The sequence below is a fragment of the Bos indicus genome, chromosome 9, assembly GCF_029378745.1.
Source record: "Bos indicus isolate NIAB-ARS_2022 breed Sahiwal x Tharparkar chromosome 9, NIAB-ARS_B.indTharparkar_mat_pri_1.0, whole genome shotgun sequence".
Lineage (NCBI taxonomy): Eukaryota > Metazoa > Chordata > Mammalia > Artiodactyla > Bovidae > Bos > Bos indicus.
In genome coordinates, this window is record NC_091768.1 from 8,346,627 (window position 1) to 8,366,127 (window position 19,501).

Genomic DNA, 19,501 nt, shown 5'->3' on the forward strand with positions numbered 1-19,501 from the left:
GAATGCCTGGGCTACAGAAGAAACTAGAAGGGAGTAAAAGGGGATGTGGTACCAGCCTACCCTAATCAGACCTGTAAAACTGAGAACATTCTGTGGGAGAATTTGTCAAGTTTATATTTAATATTTCAAATGTAAAGCAGTACAGTCTCATATTTTGCTTCATCTGCTCTTTAAAGTAAAGGAGACAGCTGAGAAATGGGGAGAAGGATGGCATCTTGTTAGAAGTGTAAGTCTTAAAAGGATGTGTCCTGTTTCATTGTCTTCAGGTTTGAGATAGGAATTGGGGCTTATTAGGCCCTTGGTGGGTTCATCTAAGTGGAAAGTGTGCCAAGAGACACCACTGGACTTGCCATCCCAAGGAAACTTCCAAAGAATTGCAAGAACTCACATCATCAGAGCGCTTGTTTCTCTCATACAACCTACAGGATGAGCTGAGAGCGTATACTGTAGAGCTGTCTTCCTATAGCACCGTTGCCTTTAATCTGTTATTTTTCAAAATAGCATGACTCTTTTTGAAATCCACTGTGGTGGGGATATGGAAAGAAGTAGGATCATAGATGGCACAGTTCCAGCTCTCAAGGAGTGTATTTGAAAATGAATGCAGTACAAGCAGGAGAGTACCAATTTGAAGATGAATTTACACAAAACTGCAGGAGAAGTTTAGTGGCAGTCTTGGAGACGCCAAACTGAAGTGTTCTATCATACCTAAGGGCTTTTCCTCCAGGTGGTTTTTGTTTTTTTTTTTTTAATAGACATTACATTGTTGATCTCACAGTGGGAAAGTAGAATTTTATCAATTGCTGTTATGACCAAGGAGCAATAACTAGATGCAGACTTTGAAAACACACACACACACACACACACTGATTTACATGGTAGCATGCACTATTAAATGTATATAATCCTGTGAGTTATCAAATGCATGAATCATGGAACCACCACCACAGCCAATATAAAAAAGTTCTTAGAAGAGGAGAGAAGAGTATTGTTAAGTGTTCTTTTTAATAAGATTGTTTATTTTGTCTGTGCTGGGTCTTTGTTGCTGCACGGGCTTTTCTCCGGTGGCGGTGAGCATGGGCTCATCTCGAGTTGTGATGCTTCTCACTGGGAGGCTTCTCTTGTTCTGTAATGTGGGCTCTAGGGAGCAATGGCTTCAGTAGTTTCAGCATGTGGGGTCAACAGTTGCAGCGCCTGGGCTCTTGAGGACAGGCTTGATAGTGGTGGCCCACAGACTTGGTGGCACTGTGGCCTGTGCGATCTTCCTGGGTCAGGGATCAAACCTGTGTCTCCTGCATTGGCAGGTGGACTCTTTACCACTGAGCCATCAAGGAAGCCCCAGGTATTGTTTATTGTTGATTGTTGTTCATTTTGGAGGCAGCATGCTGATTCAGGGGACTGAGAACTAATATGAAAGGGTCAGAGGTTAAGGAGAGGTGCATGAAGTGGTAGACACAACTCTGCATCTGGAAGACCTCTTGACAGTCCTTTGATGTGACAGAATGAGCATTTGTACCTAAATGTTTACTGTCTTTGTCCATGAAAACCTGCAACTCTTGGGGAATCTATTAATTGAAACAAACACAGCTATACTTATTTTCATTCAAAAGCTTATCTTTAGTGATTTTTTAGCAGTCTGGGAAAAAGTAAAATTGGAAGAAAGAAAAAAAAAACATACAAAATGTAGATTTTCTGTTCCCTGCAATGATGGCTTTTAAACCAATATCTTCCACTATCTCAATGGCCTCAAGGAAGAACAGGTAAATGGCACATATAAGTCTCTAAAAACACACTGTTTCTGCTTCAGAGTATACTTAAAAAATTCCATAATGGATATAAAGCAGCATTTTGCATAACTTAATAGTTACATTTGTACTGAAAGTCACTGTAAAAATCTTGCTGCAACAGTAATTTGTCTAAAATGTTTTAACTGCCTGACAGTAAAGCCTCATAATCAAAGTTTCTTGTCTGTGAGAGGTATGTGGTATTTGCTACTCACGAAGTGCGCTAATTTTAGCTTTTTTCCATATCTTCCTTGTATTTTTTTAAAAAACTATGAACCCTTGAAATATGCCAGAATTCCAAGACTAAGCACATAGTCCAAACTGTTTGTGTCACACGTTAGTGATGTAATACGTGTCACTAATTGGTGTTAGTTTTTATCTGATGTTCTTTCCAGTTGCTGGCTCTCTCTTGAAGGAGGTCTGCTCTACGCCTTTGTGGGACCTGCAGCCGCTGTTGTCCTGGTAAACACCAAAATCAGCTTAATTGTTTTTCTTAACAAAGAAAGTCTACTTTGCTTCCATTAGAGTGACACTTCCGTATTGATTGTGCAGAAATTTTAAAGTTTGATGAATCGTTACTTAAATTTTAATGTTGATGTCTACCCAGCACTTTATCACACTAAAATATTCTTATTTTGAAGCCTGAAGAATATTAAGCATGAGAGTATGGGATTTCTCTTTCAGGAATTTCACATTTGTGAAGAAGTTTGAGTAAGTTTTGGTAAATTCTTCCTTGTTAACATATAGAATTTCCTCATTTATTATTATTTCACCTTTACACTATTATACCTTTATACTTTTGTAATATGATCTACATAATTATTTAGATCTCTTAATTTGGTGTCTGGGGCTGACACCAAATATCAACCAGAAAATGTATGTTCATGTGTCAAAGTTTCTCCTCCTCACTGCTACAGATGTTTTGAACTGGACATTTCTTTGTTGTGGGGCTGTCCTGTGTATTTATCAGCACCACTGGCATCTACCTGCTAAATAGCAATGGTACCCTTCAAGTTGTAATAATCAGAAAATGTCTCCAGAGATTTTGCAATGTTCACTGAGGGTACAAATCACCCCCCTCTAGTTGAGAACCCCTACCATATTTATGCATGAAGTTTTACAAATTTTTCTTTTTTGAATCACAAAATAATTCCTTTGCATGTTTATTTATAGGAACATGAAAATTTTCCACAAACTTGCCTTTCCTCTGTGTCTCTGAATTTATTGATTACAGATCTTTCTTATGTAATAAATCTTTGAAAAATGTCAGAGAAAAAAGAAACAATCTGAATTAAATACAAAGATGCATTTCACTGTACAATCAGATTTCTAACTGAAAAGTTACCTTTTCGATTCTTGAACGAATCATTCAATAAGTTGGAAGCTGGAGATATCTTTCTTAATAGTTCTATGTGGTTTTCTTTCTTTAAAGTTTGTTCTTCCTCCTCTACATTATAAAAGGGAGCAGAAATTGTTGGTGATTTACAAGAAAATCTAGGCATGAGTGTTAGAAGAGCATAGGAAAACTAAAACTATCAGACATAGTTCTATCCACTGCATTGAATTTTTATTTAATCAACTGAATTATTTCCCTAGGCATCTAGATTAATATACATATAACCCTAAAGTGAAGAAACAATGAGTATGTGTGTAATTGAAAGACAAAAGGTCTTTGGAGTGGTGATGAATTCTCTCATGTTTAAATTATAGATTAATAGAATCCACAGAATACAGTTTTTTAGTTCAAATATAGATATACGAAGATGAGTCAGTCTTTCGCTTGATCAAATGGTATCTTGTTAAGAAGCTGTGAAGAGGAGCCCCTTCTAAGTCTTTACCTAACAGTTTCTTTGGATCTTCTTTACACCAGTAATTAAGCAGACTCCAGCTTTATATTCCATCTGCTCGAAGTATATTGGAAAAGTAGAAGTTTCTTTTTTATGAACCAGTCATCCTGCTTCATTTAAAACAGATTTTTCGCAAGCTACTAGTTGCAATGTACAGGCTTCACCATTTGCAATGGGTGTCACACCAAGATTCCTTTGACTGTGGAGGGTAAGGAACAGGAAGGCAAAAAGGAGAAAATATTTTTCCTTGATTATCTTGGTTTCAGCATTGTACTGGATTCCTTTATCAGGAAGTGCCAGTAGGTTAGAGAACCCAGCGCACTTATAATAAAGCCGCTACAACTAGACCGCAGCTCTCTCTGCAGCATTTTACAATTTGACTTGAGAAAGATGAATATGTCTGATTTCATCTCAGCTGTGTTATGCAAGAGACCTTTTAAATGGATAGAAGAGTCTTAGAGATGCTGAGACTGGTTCAATAGAGCACATTATAAAAATTAGTGTAAGTGTCCATCTGAAAGGTTGCTGGTGAATTGAATAGGCTTTCCCCTTTGTCCAGAAAAGCAAGGTGCATTAAAATGCCCCCAGTCTCATGGGAGAAAATAGTTGCACAGCATGAAGGATAGAGTCATTCTGTTCTCCCAGTTCCGGGCAATGACAAATCTTAGCACCTCTGCCTGGCAGGACTCACCCTGGCTGCACGTTGCAAGACATAATCTTCTGATACCCAGACACAGTGTGAAGCTCATTAGTCCATTTGTTTTATTCAAGGATGAGTCAGAGAGAAGAATGCTAGATTGGCATAATATGGCAATTTAAAAGTTAGCCTGTGCAATATTAATTTCCTCGGTGTTAACTGCAAAGCATGGACAGTAAATGGGCTGAATGTACTTTAGAACATTAAAGTAACCCACCTAGCCAACTCACGAGAATCCTTTAAGAGATGGACACTGACACTACTGGTAAATTGCCCTATTTTCCTGTATGCACTTATGAAATGTTTGAGAAGGGCTTCCTGTCACTACCGTTGTGAGTACATAATTCTGCCAAGGTTGTGAATGGATAAAAGTGGGTTCTTGAGAAAAATCAGGGACCTGATTCCCTTCAACCTTTGTTTCTGTCTGACAGGTCAACATGGTGATTGGCATTTTGGTATTTAATAAACTTGTTTCAAGAGATGGGATCCTAGATAAAAAGCTCAAACACAGAGCCGGGTAAGCTGCAATTGGTGGATTTTGAAGGGTCTTTACAGCACGTCCCACACACCAGTCCCAGATCACCGCCTGCATTTGACTGGGCCTTGGATTTTGTTCTTGAAAAACCGGTGTGTATGGTGGACTATGCCATTCGAGCTTCCAATGGGCTATTCTTAAGAGGTGTCAGCAAAATCTGAAAATAATTAAAAAGTCCATTAAGAAAATCTGGATTTGTTTGTGTGTATTGCCTGTTTGTAAGATAAGAAGGTTAAATATTAAGGCTAGACTTGAATAATTGTTCTTGGGTGAGAGTTTCAAAGACCTCCTAGTTTTGGTCACAAAGGAGGGTAGATTGAACCTAATTTCAGCATGGGACACAACAGAATAAGGACAAGCAAACCTTAGTAGGGCAAAAATATTGCCTTTTATTTGTTCATTGTATATATCAGAAAAATTCTTCACTCGAAATAGTCAGGAAACACTAGTTTTATCATACATTCATTTTTATGACATTTTCACTATAACTTGCTAGAAAGTTACTCATAATTTTCACTTGTACATTTTAACCACTTATAAAATTTTGCAAAGTATCTCCTTTAATTTTACTGTTATTATAATATCACCATATCTAATGACTTAATAACATTTCATAAGCAGGTTGATAGCAGCTTTTAAAAGTTATATCATTAACTCATAAATTTGTAAAACCTTGAATTAAATAGTAATGTCTTTGAATTTCCCTTTGTATCTTTTCTTATAAAATGTTTATAGGTTTCTCCTTTCTGTTTAACTGTACCCCCATTCAAAGCTTACCCCAGATGTTCTCATTTCTTTAATAATCTGTGGTATCCTTAATGGTCATAGTATTTTATCACTGGCTGGTGGGAATTTTAAGTCATTTATGTGTTTATAATCTATGTAATAATAGACAAGATAGGCTGGGCATTTTTCCCCTATTAAAAGATTAGGTTTAATGGCTTTCAGTGTGAAGTTGGATATCATTCAAATCAAACATTAGAACTGCAATGATGTAATAAACACATAATTGGTGGTTCCTTTCTGAGAGGGAATCACTTCCCATCTGGAGACCTCTTTCACTTCAGATAAGTCTCTTAAAGCAACTTTAAACAGGCAGACTTGAGCTTGGATAGACACTGAGCTTCCTATGCCATTTAAATGTGAAACTTTCACACACTATTAATCGATAGTCTGATGTATGGTTAGAATTGGAGCAACAGCTACTTCAGTTATTTCTGCCTAGGTTAATCATGTTAGAATAAATTGTTCATACTGGGTACTGGATATAGAAACTCATTTCTGCCACTAGTGATGTAAAGTTGTATAATTACTTGCTGAAATTGAGGGTGGAGTGGGTTAGTGGTTAAGATAAAGCTTGGAGGTAAAAGAGAAAATCATGCTCAGTATTTAGCTCTGCAATTTCTTAGCTTTGTGTGTCTTTAGGCATGTTATTTCATCTTTCTGAAGCTCAATCTTCTTACCTATAAAATGGGGGTAATAACTCTTGCCTTATGATAAAAGTATATGGGAAAAAAAAAGTGTGTAAAGCATTCACTAGAGTATCTAGCAAATAGCAAGCAAGCATTCACTAGAGTATCTAGCAAGTAGCAAGCAAGCACTCACTCAGCACTGGTGACTCTTGTTATGATGGGTGGCATGAAGAAGCCAAGCTGGACAGTTTGTTTGCAAAGGACCCTGAACTTCTGTCAAGCAAGCACCCATGATTCCACCATTCATGACACTGAGGTCAGAATAAGAGATGAGATTATCAGAATAAGCATAATGCTAAGGATTTATTAAAGTCAGTCAGTATTGTTTTTCTCATTTGATTGTTTTATATGTAATATGCAGTTTGATTCATGTAACTCTTTGTAAGGCATAACATAGGTTTAGGAGAAATGACATTATCCTTATGAATGTAGAAAGTATCCATTTCAGTCTACATATTAATTTTAAAATACCTGTTTCTAAAAATGTCAAAGAAGTTGCATCTATTTTACTGGGAAAACTGAGTCAAACAGTTTTTTTTTTTCCTTGTTGAAAGGCCACTACTGGAGAAATACAAATAAAGTTAATACAAGTTAAAGCAGCAGAATGTTGGTTACTGTCCACAGCAGAAAAAGACTATTAATAAATTAATGATTCTAGGCTTAATTTTTTTTTATAATAGAAAATGCTATTTTAGCTTAAAGATTGAAATTTGCTCTCTATTCCAATGTGTGACTGAATGAATTTTTCATACCTGAACATTTGCAGCTAATTTTTAGTTCCCAGAGAAGCAGTGAGACCAATAACACAGACTTCAGTGAAGAACATAATCAGAATTATCTAAAGAAACATTAGTAAAGAAGCTAACTGATTAATTTAATTGATACTCTAATTGTAAATATAGACCATTTCAGGTTATTAGAATATATATACATATGCATATGTTTCCTTTGAAACATTATAATTTGGAATCAAATATAGTACCAACATATTCTATCAACATATTCCTCTTCCCATTTTACCTACTTCTTAATCTCCTTTCTTCTTTTCATCATCAATTATTAGAAACTGACAAGCAAATAGTTTATGCTCAATAAAGATTAATAAAAGAATGGGTGAATGCATATTAAAACAATAATACAATAATTTGACAAGTTTTGTAATACCCAAACTAGAATAACGTTTTCTAATACATAAAGGATAGTTAGTTACCAAGGGGGAATTTACTGCAAATGTCAACATATCATATATAAAGTGATATTTGGAAAAGAGTGAAAATAAGATAAAATGACGTGTCTTTTTAGAGCATCTCAAATAAGATATTTCATTTTCTTCTTTTTTCCTGAATGGAACTTTCTTATCTACTATTATGAAGTATATAATGTGAAGAATATTGGTATAGGCATTCTTCTGGGAGCAGATGCAAACACACTGGCCACTGAAGCATTCATGAGCCAAACTGGGTAGACTGTTATTAGTTATTATGTGGAAAAGTCTGGATACTTGTGGCTAGTACCTTTGCCCTAAGTTGAATCAGTAAAGTGAATAGTTTAGAATCATATTCTCTACCCACACATCTAACTCAGAGTTTTGATCTTTCTCATGGGGTCTACTGATTAATCTGCTTACTTAATAAATTTCAGATTTATCACACGTATACCTGTGGCGGATTCATTTTGATATTTGGCAAAACTAATAAAATTATGTAAAGTTTAAAAATAAAATAAAATGTAAAAAAAAGTTCAATTCACCAATGAAGGCACCTCTTTAAAAGAAACCAGACATTCTAAATTATGAGGCCCTTGTCACTTTCTCTGTTCTACCATTTTTAGTTTAAATATGGTCCACCATAATATTAGTTTTTTAAAAAACTACTGGGAAAACCTGATCAGTTCAGTTCAGTCCAACTCTTTGTGACCCCATGGACTGCAGCATACCAGGCCTCCCTGTCCATCACCAACTTCTGGAATTTACTCAAACTCATGTCCATTGAGTCGGTGATGCCATCCAACCATCTCATCCTCTGTCGTCCCCTTCTCCTCCTGTCTTCAATCTTTCCCAGCATCACGGTCTTTTCAAATGAGTCAGTTCTTCACATCAGGTGGCCAACATATTAGACTTACAGCTTCTACATCAGTCCTTCTAATGAATATTCAGGACTGATTTCCTTTAGGATGGACTGGTTGCTGTCCTTGCAGTCCAAGGGACTCTCAAGAGTCTTCTCCAGCACCACAGTTCAAAAGCATCAATTCTTTGGTGCTCAGCTTTCTTTATAGTGCAACTCTCATATCCATACATGACTACTGTAAAAACCAAAACTTTGACTAGATGGACCTTTGTTGGCAAAGTAATGTCTCTGCTTTTTAATATGCTGTCTGCTGCTGCTGCTAAGTCGCTTCAGTCGTGTCCGACTCTGTGAGACCCCATAGACAGCAGCCCATCAGGCTCCTCCGTCCTTGGGATTCTCCAGGCAAGAACACTGGAGTGGGATGCCATTTCCTTCTCCAATGCATGAAAGTGAAAAGTGAAAGTGAAGTCACTCAGTCATGCCCAACTCTTAACGACCCCATGGATTGCAGCCCACCAGCCTCCTCCGATCATGGGATTTTCCAGGCAAAAGTGCTAGAGTGGGGTGCCATTGCCTTCTCCAGATATGCTGTCTAGGTTGGTCATAACTTTTCTTCCAAGGAGCAAGCGTCTTTTAATTTCATGGTGGCAGTCACCATCTGCAGTGATTTTGGAGCCCAAAAAAATGTCTGTCACTGTTTCCACTGTTTCCCCATATATTTGCCATGAAGTGATGGGACCAGATGCCATGATCTCAATTTTCTGAATGTGAGTTTTAAGCTAACATTTTCACTCTCCTCTTTAACTTTCATCAAGAGGCTCTTTAGTTCTTCTCTTTCGGCCATAATTTTGGTGTCATCTGCATATCTGAGGTTATTGATATTTCTCCCAGCAATCTTGATTCCAGCTTGTGCTTCATTCAGTCCAGCTTTTCTCATGATGTACTCTGCATATAAGTTAAATAAGCTGGGTGACAATATACAGCCTTGACATACCCCTTCCCCAATTTGGAACTAGTCCATAGTTCCATGTCCAGTTCTAATTGTTGCTTCTTGACCTGCATACAGATTCCTCAGGAGGCATGTCAGGTGGTCTGGTATTCCCATCTCTTGAAGAATTTTCCACAGTGTGCTGTGATCCACATAGTCAAAGGCTTTGGCATAGTCAATAAAGTAGAAGTAGATGTTCTTATGGAACTCTCTCACTTTTTTATGATACAACAGATGTTGGCAATTTGATCTCTGGTTCCTCTGCCTTTTCTGAATCCAGCTTAAATATCTGTGTAAGTTCTTGGTTCACATACTATTGAAACTTCACTGGGAGAATTTTGAGCATTACTTTGCTATCGTGTGAGATGAGTGCAATTGTGTGGTAGTTTGAACATTCTTTGGCATTGCCTTTCTTTGGAATTGGAATGAAAACTGACCTTTTTCAGTTCTTTGGCCACTGCTAAGTTTTCCAAATTTGCTGGCATATTGAGTGCAGCACTTTCACAGCATCACCTTTTAGGATTTGATATAGTTCAACTGGCATTCCATCACCTCCACTAGCTGTGTTCATAGTGATGCTTCCTAAGGCCCACTTGACCGCCCTCCAGGATGTCTGGCTCTAGGTGAGTAATCACACCATCATAGTTATCTGGGTCATGAAAATCTTCTGTGTTTTCTTGCCACCTCTTCTTAATATCTTCTGCTTCTGTTAGGTCCATACCATTTCTGTCTTTTATTCTGCCCATCTTTGCATGAAATGTTCCCTTGGTATCTCTAATTTCCTTGAAGAAATCTCTAGTCTTTCCCATTCTATTGTTTTCCTCTACTTCTTTGTATTGATCACTTAGAAAGGCTTTCTTATCTCTCCTGCTATTCTTTGGAACTCTGCATTAAATGGGTATATCTTTCCTTTTCTCCTTTGCCTTTCACTTCTCTTCTTTTCTCAGCTATTTGTAAGGCCTCCTCAGACAACCATTTTGCCTTTTTGCATTTCTTTTTCTTGGGGATGGTCTAGATCACTGCCTCCTGTACCATGTCATGATTTCCTCTGTCCATCATTCTTCAGGCACTCTGTCTATCATATGTAGTCCCTTGATTCTATTTGTCACTTCCACTGTATAATCATAAAGGATTTTATTTAGATCATACCTGAATGGTTTAGTGGTTTTCCCTACTTTCTTCAATTGAAGTCTGAATTTGGCAATAAGGAGTTCATGATCTGAGCCACAGTCAGCTCCAAGTCTTGTTTTTGCTGACTGTATGGAGCTTCTCCATCTTCAGCTGCAGAGAATGTAATAAGTCTGATTTCAGTGTTGACCACCCAGTGATGTCCATGTTTAGAGTCATCTCTTGTGTTATTGGAAGAGGGTGTTTGCTATGACCAGTGTGTTCTCTTGGCAAAACTCTGTTAGCTTTTGCCCTGCTTCATTCTGTACTCCAAGGCCAAATTTGCCTGTTACTCCAGGTATCTGTTGACTTCGTACTTTTGTGTTCCAGTCCCCTATGATGAAAAGGACATCTTCTTTTGCTGTTAGGTTTAGAAGGTCTTGTAGGTCTTCATAGGACCATTCAACGTCAGCTTCTTTGGCATTACTGGTCAGGGTATAGACTTGGATTACAGTGATATTGAATGGTTTGCCTTGGAAATGAACAGAGATCATTCTGTCATTTTTGAGACTGCACCCAAGTACAGAATTTTGGACTCTTTTGTTGACTGTGAGAGCCATTCCATTTCTTCTAAGGGATTCTTGCCCACAGTAGTAGATAAAATGGTCATCTGAATTAAATTCACCCATTCCAATACATTTTAGTTCACTGATTCCTAAAATGTCAAAGTATAGGGAAAGCCTGTATTTTACACATAAACATCACACAGTAATGGATGAGAGACCACAGAAAATTATTTCAAGGTGTTTTGAAGTTTGATTCAAATAATTCCATTTTGGTTTCTCCTAAGAGGGTAAGGTTCTGTTAAACCTTTCATTTAAAAAATACTCTTTTCTAAAGAAATATATGTCAAGTTTTTCTACATCGTGTGACTTGCTTCTATGAGATAGTAGATTGAATCTGAATTTGCCTGCAGAATCCTCTAGACTTGAATATACCATTTAAAAACTATTAGGTTTAAGTCTGTGACAAAATGTTCAGAAAGAACATTTTGAACTTAGTGACTATATTAAATGTGTCTTATTAAAGCTAAGCTACCACTCTATTTATTAGCAACTAATACTTCATCAAATTTATCAATCTCTCTATTCAGATCATCCTAAAATATAGGCAGTACACTGATGCTAAATGAAATTTCAAAATGTAAATATGTTGGGTTAAAGGCTACATCTTCCTCATAGGACTAAAAGCTTATAATATGTATCTCCTTATGTTGGAGTTCTGAGATACCTGTGTGTATTTCAGAAGGTTTTAGTTGATATTATGTTCCTCCTGTAAATGACATTGAAAATCTTTGAAACTAGTAATCCTTACCTGTTTGATTATCAAGGTTCTGAATAAAGGGTTTTCACTGTATGTCCACACAAATATATGCTTATGTTTAACTCAGTGTATTGGGCAACTTTGACCTGTAGATACAAGGGCCATTTATGGTATAAATGATCGAAATATGATTTACATGTAACAAAGGCCCATATTATTAAGAGGTAAATGTTACAAAAATACTGTGTAGTATAAATGCATCTTTAAACACGACCAAAAGAATTCCTCTTTGATAAATATGCTTTTCTGCATGAAATCATATTTAAAAGCTAACTTATAGCAGCAACTTTTTTTTGGTGCCAATTCAATATTTTGTTCTTTTTGTGGGTGTTCTGTTTGTTTGCAGTCAGATGAGTGAGCCTCATAGCGGTTTGACGCTCAAATGTGCCAAGTGTGGAGTAGTTTCAACAACAGCTTTATCAGCCACCACCGCCAGTAACGCCATGTTAGTCCCAATCATTTACATCTTCTTGTTACAAATCTTTTACCATGCATGTGAGAAAATGCTATGATGGAAAATAAATCATATTCACTAATATTAGAACTAAGATCATACTTAAATGTTTGTAATTTGCAACTGTTTTTATAACTATTGTGGGATTGCTTATCAAAAAATAAGTAAAACTGTGGAATCTTATATGCTTTGTGGCTTCCAAGTTAATATATTGGTGCCACATACAAGAATGCTTTGTTGAACGGGGATTAGGTTATGGCCTGAGGTGGACGTGCAGCTACATAACGTCCCTTCTTCTCTTCCAACAGGGCATCTCTCTGGAGCTCCTGTGTGGTGTTGCCCCTTCTGGCTCTGACGTGGATGTCTGCAGTTCTGGCCATGACAGACAAACGCTCCATCCTGTTTCAGATACTTTTTGCCGTGTTTGATTCATTACAAGGCTTTGTGATAGTCATGGTCCACTGCATTCTTCGAAGAGAGGTGAGAAAGATCATTCTTGCAGGAATGAAGAATGATACTTAGAAGAGTATTTTCCGTGTTAATAAATAGGATCTTTTCTTTTAATAACTGGATCTTGAGATTAAAGCTGGTCTCCTCTAAAGACAATTGTTGGAGAGTCAATGTTAAAGGAAAAGGTTAAGGGAAAGGGGACTCTTTGGACTCTGAAAATGACAGGTTAAAACAAATGGGATGAAGCAAGGGAAAACATCAGCAGAGGGTGCCAAGAGAGGCTATGATGCAATCACAGGTATAGATAAGAGGGTGGGCAGCCTATCTGTAAAAAATAATATGATGTTGTTTCTTAAACCTGTTCCCTAACTTGTGCTTCTACACACTGCGTAACCCCATTCCTCATACTTAACTAATTTTGTTTTAGGTAGAAAATGTTGAAGATGAATGAGCAATTCTTTTGTCTCTGTACTAAGGTGTGGTTAAGGTTACTCAAAAGGGATGCTTTTGATATGGATTTGATGCTTAGAAAACACACACACACCACCCCCCCCCCCAACAGTGGAGCATGATGGACAGTCCCCAAGGACTGTAGGTCTATAATCACAGCATTTTTCCAGGTTCTGGTGAGGTTTGCTGATAGCACTGACAGAAGGAAGTCATCCTTCATGAACTGAGACTGACATGCACCAAATCTATCCAGATGAGTGATGGAGTTCACACTTAAATTATTTAGGGATAAAATATTGTTTTCCAACTGGTGCAAAAATTATTCTGAGTGCTTGCAAGCACCGACAGTGTTTACAAGGTTTCTGAGTCATTTTAGCATTTACTCTGGGGATGGTGGTGACTAAAACACAGAGTGACACAGTGCCATGCTAGTAATTTTGAGAAGGTGGTATCCGCTGTCATTTTGTATTATCTAGCTTGCATGAAAACTTTATTATGATGTGCATATTGCAGAATGACACATGTGCATCTGACTACACATTCCATAGCTTCTTCAGTGATGTGTGAAGGTAAGCAAAGGTTTTAACCTCATTTACCAGATGAGGAGAACAAGGTTTCTGAGTTCCTTTAGTATAATACAGATGTCAGCCATAAACCCACAAGTGTATTCCAAGAACACTGTATGATGAAAAACAAGGAAAACAGAAGAATGACTTCACATTGCAAGGGGAAAGGGAATTCCATCATTTAAAAGATCTGATCTAGCTCACCGTTGCCAGGACATCACAAATTACTACCTAGAATATCAGCATTAAAAACCTTTTAAGTGTTGAATTTTTCATATGCCAAAGTTGCATAAAAATGTTCTTCTCCGACCATAACTATTGAAAGGTTGTTGCTGAACCATGAAAAGATGCCGGGATTCTTGGCCTCCAGAGGAGAAGAATTCAATCCGGGGCCAGAGACAAGGCTTGATCACTCAGAGCTTTTGTGTAATAAAGTTTCATTAAAGTATAAAGGAGATAGAGAAAGCTTCTGACATAGGCATCAGAAGGGGGCAGAAAGAGTACCCCCTTGCTAGTGTTAGCAATGGAGTTATATACCTTTTAATTTGTTATTACAATGAATCAAAAGAATGTCTCAAGTTTGTGAAAATTTTACCAGACCCACTCCCACAATTTACATTTTAGGATAACAAGATTAGAATTTAACAATAGAAAGATCCTGGCAGACCCACTCCCATAATACATTCTAAGGTATCAGGATTAGTCAGGTTTTCAGGAAGGAGAAACTGTCCTCCAGCCCAATACATTGTTGTTCTATAATCCCTAGTACAGTTTGGATTTCCCTGGTGGCTCAGGCGGTAAAGCGTCTGCTACAATGCGGGAGACCCGGGTTCAATCCCTGGGTTGGGAAGATCTCCTGGAGAAGGGAATTCCAGTATTCTTGCCTGGAAAATTCCATGGACAGAGAAGTCTGGTAGTCTACAGTCCATGGGGTCACAAAGAGTCAGACATGACTGAACCTTCCTCAGTACAGTTTAAACTGAGTTGTGTAATTGACTAAGACTAAGGAATATAGAAGGAAAAAAACATTTGTCCTTTTCTCCTCCTTGAGAATTCCAGAACCCTATTTCCACTTCACGTAGAAGGCAGTGGCACCCCACTCCAGTACTCTTGCCTGGAAAATCCCATGGATGGAGGAGCCTGGTAGGCTGCAGTCCATGGGGTCGCTAAGAGTCGGACACGACTGAGTGACTTCGCTTTCACTTTTCACTTTCATGCATTGGAGAAGGAAATGACAACCCACTCCAGTGTTCTTGCCTGGAGAATCCCAGGGACCGGGGAGCCTGGTGGCTGCCGTCTATGGGGTCACACAGAGTCGGACACGACTGAAGTGACTTAGCATAGCATAGCATAGCATTTCCACTTCAAGAGCCCCAGACCCCTTTCTCCTCCTTGGGGACCCTGGACTTCTTCTCAATCTGCCTAGGAATTGACTCGCTCACTATCCTGAGAGTCTTCTGTGTTAATATTATCTCTAAAATGTTTATGTAACAAAATTGTTCTAAGTGTGTGGACACGATACTTTTTTGATTGATGATTCAGGATGAACAATGTGGGCTGTAAGGAAGATACATGATTTATCTGCATAAGATTTTCAGAAGATATTAATACTTTAGGTGTTAAAGAGGAGAAAATGTCCCATCTCTAAATTAAGTCTTTATTTTTCTTCAAGAATAAGCTCTCTAAAAAGCCTTAGGCTATGATCAAAATATTCAGGTTTTAAAGTGACAGATATTTTGTTGGCTGATTATCAAATTTGTGCTGCTTACATGAAGAAAAATACTTGGCACAAAAATTCAGTTCCACCAGAACTTTTCCATACTTGCTAATTGGATTAAAAATTATCAAAAACATGAATTAAGAGTTCAGTTTCAGTCACTCAATCATGTCTGACTCTTTGCGACCCCATGGACTGCAGCATGCTAGGCATCCCTGTCCATCACCAACTCCCAGAGTTTACTCAAACTCATGTCTATTGAGTCAGTGATGCCATCCAAGCATCTCATCCTCTGTCATCCCCTTCTCTTCCCACCTTCAGTCTTTCCCAACATCAGGGTCTTTTCCAAGGAGTCAGTTCTTCACATCAGGTGGCCAAAGTACTGGAGTTTCAGCTTCAGCATCAGTCCTTCCAAAGAATATTCAGGACTGATTTCCTTTAGGATGAACTGGTTGGATCTCTTAAGAGGGACTCTCTTAAGAGTAATTAAATTAAATCATATAGAAATACTTCTGTTAAATACGTGTCTGTAAATATATATTTTCTGTATTAATAGGAAGCAAAATATGGATTTTTGGCCCTGTTGTTCCATTTTCAATGATTAGTTCAAATTGAATAATTTTATTGTTGATAAATTAATAACAGAGTGTCATGTCTCTCATTTTAACACTGAAATCATAAATTGCATATTCAGTAGTTTTGCATTAACCCTTAAAAATACCCTGTAACATTGCTAAAATACACAGAGAAGAAATACAAGTCTCTTTCAGAATTCTTCAGTGGAAATTGTTACTGAAAAACCAAGAGCCTCTTAAATTTTGCAAATTCCAAAGAATGCATCATAAGGGTATCTTACTGAATTCATAGAAGGTTTTTTTTCTTTTGACCTTCTAAATGTAAACTGCCAGACACTAGCGATGGGTCTGTCTGGCTGTGTGTGGACACACAGCCCTAGCATTAACCACAGTCCAGGAGAACAAGGCACCTTTCCATGTCCTTAGTGTCTCCTGCGAACAAACATTTCATAAAAACACACCAGAGCAGATGAACTCAATAGCTACCTGTAAAATATTGGGTAATGACTCCGATCTATCACTCTACTTGATAATCTGATAGGAGTTTTTTATCTACTGATTTTTTTCACTTTAAAACATTTCCTTCACAACAATTCAAAATAATTTGTATGTACTCTTTGTTTTTTTATTTCTTTAAAATTTATGGTGTCCTTGCTATGTGCCAGCATCTATGCTAGATGTTTATATTTTATTTTTTAATTAATTTGTTTGTTTGACTGTGTCACATGGCTTATAAGGTCTTAGTTCCCCAACTAGCCGTCAAACCTGGACCCTTAGCAGTGAAAACACAGAGTCCTAACCACTGGACAGCCAGGGAATTCCCTGGACTTCTTTTGTAAAAGTATATAGTAAGAAAGGACAACAGTAATTGCCTAGAGCTGGGGTGGGGGTTGGTAGAAAATAAGGGATGACTGTCAATGGGTATTGGGTTTATTTTGGGGGTGATGAAAAGATTTTCAAATTGGATTCTAGGTTAGTTTCTAAAAGCCTTTATACACCTTACATGGGTGACCTTTATGATATGTAAATCCCATCCCAATAAAGCTGTTTTAAAAAACAAACAAGAAAAGTATATGAGCAAACTAAGGAATATTTCCTTCAATTTAGAGAGAGGCTGGATACAAATAAACATATTACTGTTTCTGTGTATTTTGGTACATGCTAACATAATTTGGTTGTCTTTAGTCTTTAATGTTTCATCCAATATGATTCAAAAGGCTTTCCCCGTGTTTATTTCTGCAGTCTTCTCTGAAGCACGTGGGTGTGCATAGGGGAGGAAGGGAGCTTTGCAGGTTAAGAAGGAGAAAAGAAATAAAATACTGTAAAACACTGGCATTTTAAATGTTAAGGGGGGGGGTTCTCTTCATTCATTTTTAAAGCACCACTGCTTTCAATGGATCAAATTTTTCTAAACTATTACAAGTCAAGAAAGAAAGGAGAAAGGATCATTCTGGTATGATCTCAACTTAATTATATTTCACTTTTCTAAAAAAATAAATCAGATTGATTATTTGCTTAGTAATTGGTTGTGACTCCAGACTGAGATCTTAATGTTTAAATTTCATAACATGTATATTCTTGAAGTATGGTTTCTTCTTCTGAAGCCCCTTTCTCTTTTAAATTGCTTTAGCAGATGTCTCTGACAAAAGAGAAAATGCAAAGAGGGAATGAGAATTTTTAAAAAATTAAACCATCTGATCACAACACATGACTTTCAGAAACCTACATCTTGAAAGCTAATGTGTCATACCTAATAAGGATAAGGATCTAATAGAAAATAATGATATACTAGAAAATAGAAAATATAGGTGTTTCCTTCATTTACCCGTCATTTTTTTCCATCTTAAGTGTTTTTTATTAATCTCTATTGGAGTAGAGCTGTTTTACAATGTTGTGTTAGTTTTTGATGTACAACAAAGTGAATCAGCTGTATGTTTACATGTATGCCCTCTTTTTTGGATTCCCTTCCTATTTAGGTCGCCACAGAGCACGGAGGAGAGTTCCGTGTGCTTTCTTGATTAGAATTCATTTGCATTAAGCACATAACGACATACCCACTGTTTACTATTCTCTGCATTGCTATGGAAAGTCTAACTACCCCAGAGCCATGAACGCTTTGAAATAGTTCCGGTTGCTAGGAAACCGCTTCCCTGGTGCTGCACATTCTTCTCATGGCTGCTGTCTCTGGCTGTGCCTGGATCTGAGACAGTCGTACAGCTTGATGGCAGAGGGGGAAAATAACAAGACTGTGGTACGAAATAAGCTACAATAAAACCCTCTCGCTGAAAGGAAGGGGGAACAGAGAGTGCCTAAATGGATCATTTTGTCGTGTCGGTGTGTGAGGACACTGGGGCGGCTCCGAAGCTTCAGTGGCAGGGCCAAGCTCGTCTCTCTTCTTTCCCTGCTGCTGGCAGGAGGGCTGGGCTGTACCAGATGAGGTCCCAGAAGCTTCATCCAAACCTGGGAAGCGATTTTGTAGCAAATGCTTAAAATAAACATGAACAGGGTTTTCTTTCTTTCTGAATCTCCCACTCCCTTCCAGTCCCGCCTCCTTTTTTTTGTGAAATTCCCATTTTGACTTATTATTTTCATAAAAACACACATGAGCAAAGTTATTTACAAGCATATAACAGTGAATATACAAGGCAGACAAGCCACCTTAACTATCTCAGTTAAAACAAATATTCTCTCCCAAATATATTATTTTTTAAAAAAATGAAACCAGTAATGGTACTTAATGGCAATTTGAAAAGAGGTGTATTGTACATAATATAGTTCAGATGGAGAGTTGCATGACTCTCCCAGATTGATTTGCAGGGAAATTTGGTAGGACCCATGTACCACAGAAGAAGGTACATCTTAGTCCTCAGTGGAAAGAGGGCAGGGGCTTCAGTGGTCTTGGAAGATGAGGGGGTGGGTGATAGAAGACTTCAGAACCTGTGGGGGTCCTGAGGAAGAAAGTGAAAGTTTCACGTGGAGGAAAATGGAGAGAGGGCCATGGGCGTATGGCTTCTTAGAAATGAAGCTTGTGGTGAGTTGCAGAGAGTTGCTTCTCCTCTGAGACCTCCTGGGGCCCATGGAGGCATAAAGCAAGTGATGGCATGATCCTGGAAAACAGGATGATTTTTTTTTTTTTTTTTTTGATGGCTCTGACCGTGGCGCCTAGAGAAAAACAGAACCGTTGACATTTAAGGGTGCAGCACTAAGTGGTGTTTTAGAGCTTTCTCTTGATGGTGAGCAAAGGCCTTGAAAAGAGGCCACTGTATGTCACAAGGAAGAGATTTCAGAAAATGAGTGAGTAGCCCAGGGTGGGGAGGGTCAGGGTTCTTGCTTGGAGGGGAGTTGGGTTAAAGAGAGTGAGGTGAGTTGCTAAGAGCTTCATCTTTGTCAGGTTGAATTGAAGCTTCCAAAAA

The 19,501-nt window shown here is 37.8% G+C and overlaps 1 protein-coding gene across 4 annotated transcripts in view; it reads left to right on the forward strand.

Moving 5' to 3' along the window:
* ADGRB3 (adhesion G protein-coupled receptor B3) overlaps positions 1 to 19,501 on the forward strand; it is an 894,978-nt gene that overhangs the window by 832,461 nt on the left and 43,016 nt on the right. For 3 of the 4 annotated variants that reach the window (XM_070795669.1, XM_070795668.1, XM_070795671.1), the window contains 4 exons: positions 2,177 to 2,243; positions 4,757 to 4,842; positions 12,223 to 12,321; positions 12,639 to 12,810. In XM_070795669.1, the coding sequence (XP_070651770.1) occupies positions 2,177 to 2,243; positions 4,757 to 4,842; positions 12,223 to 12,321; positions 12,639 to 12,810 (424 nt within the window). The remainder of the gene's footprint in view (positions 1 to 2,176; positions 2,244 to 4,756; positions 4,843 to 12,222; positions 12,322 to 12,638; positions 12,811 to 19,501) is intronic. The other variant, XM_070795670.1, reaches the window with a different exon arrangement.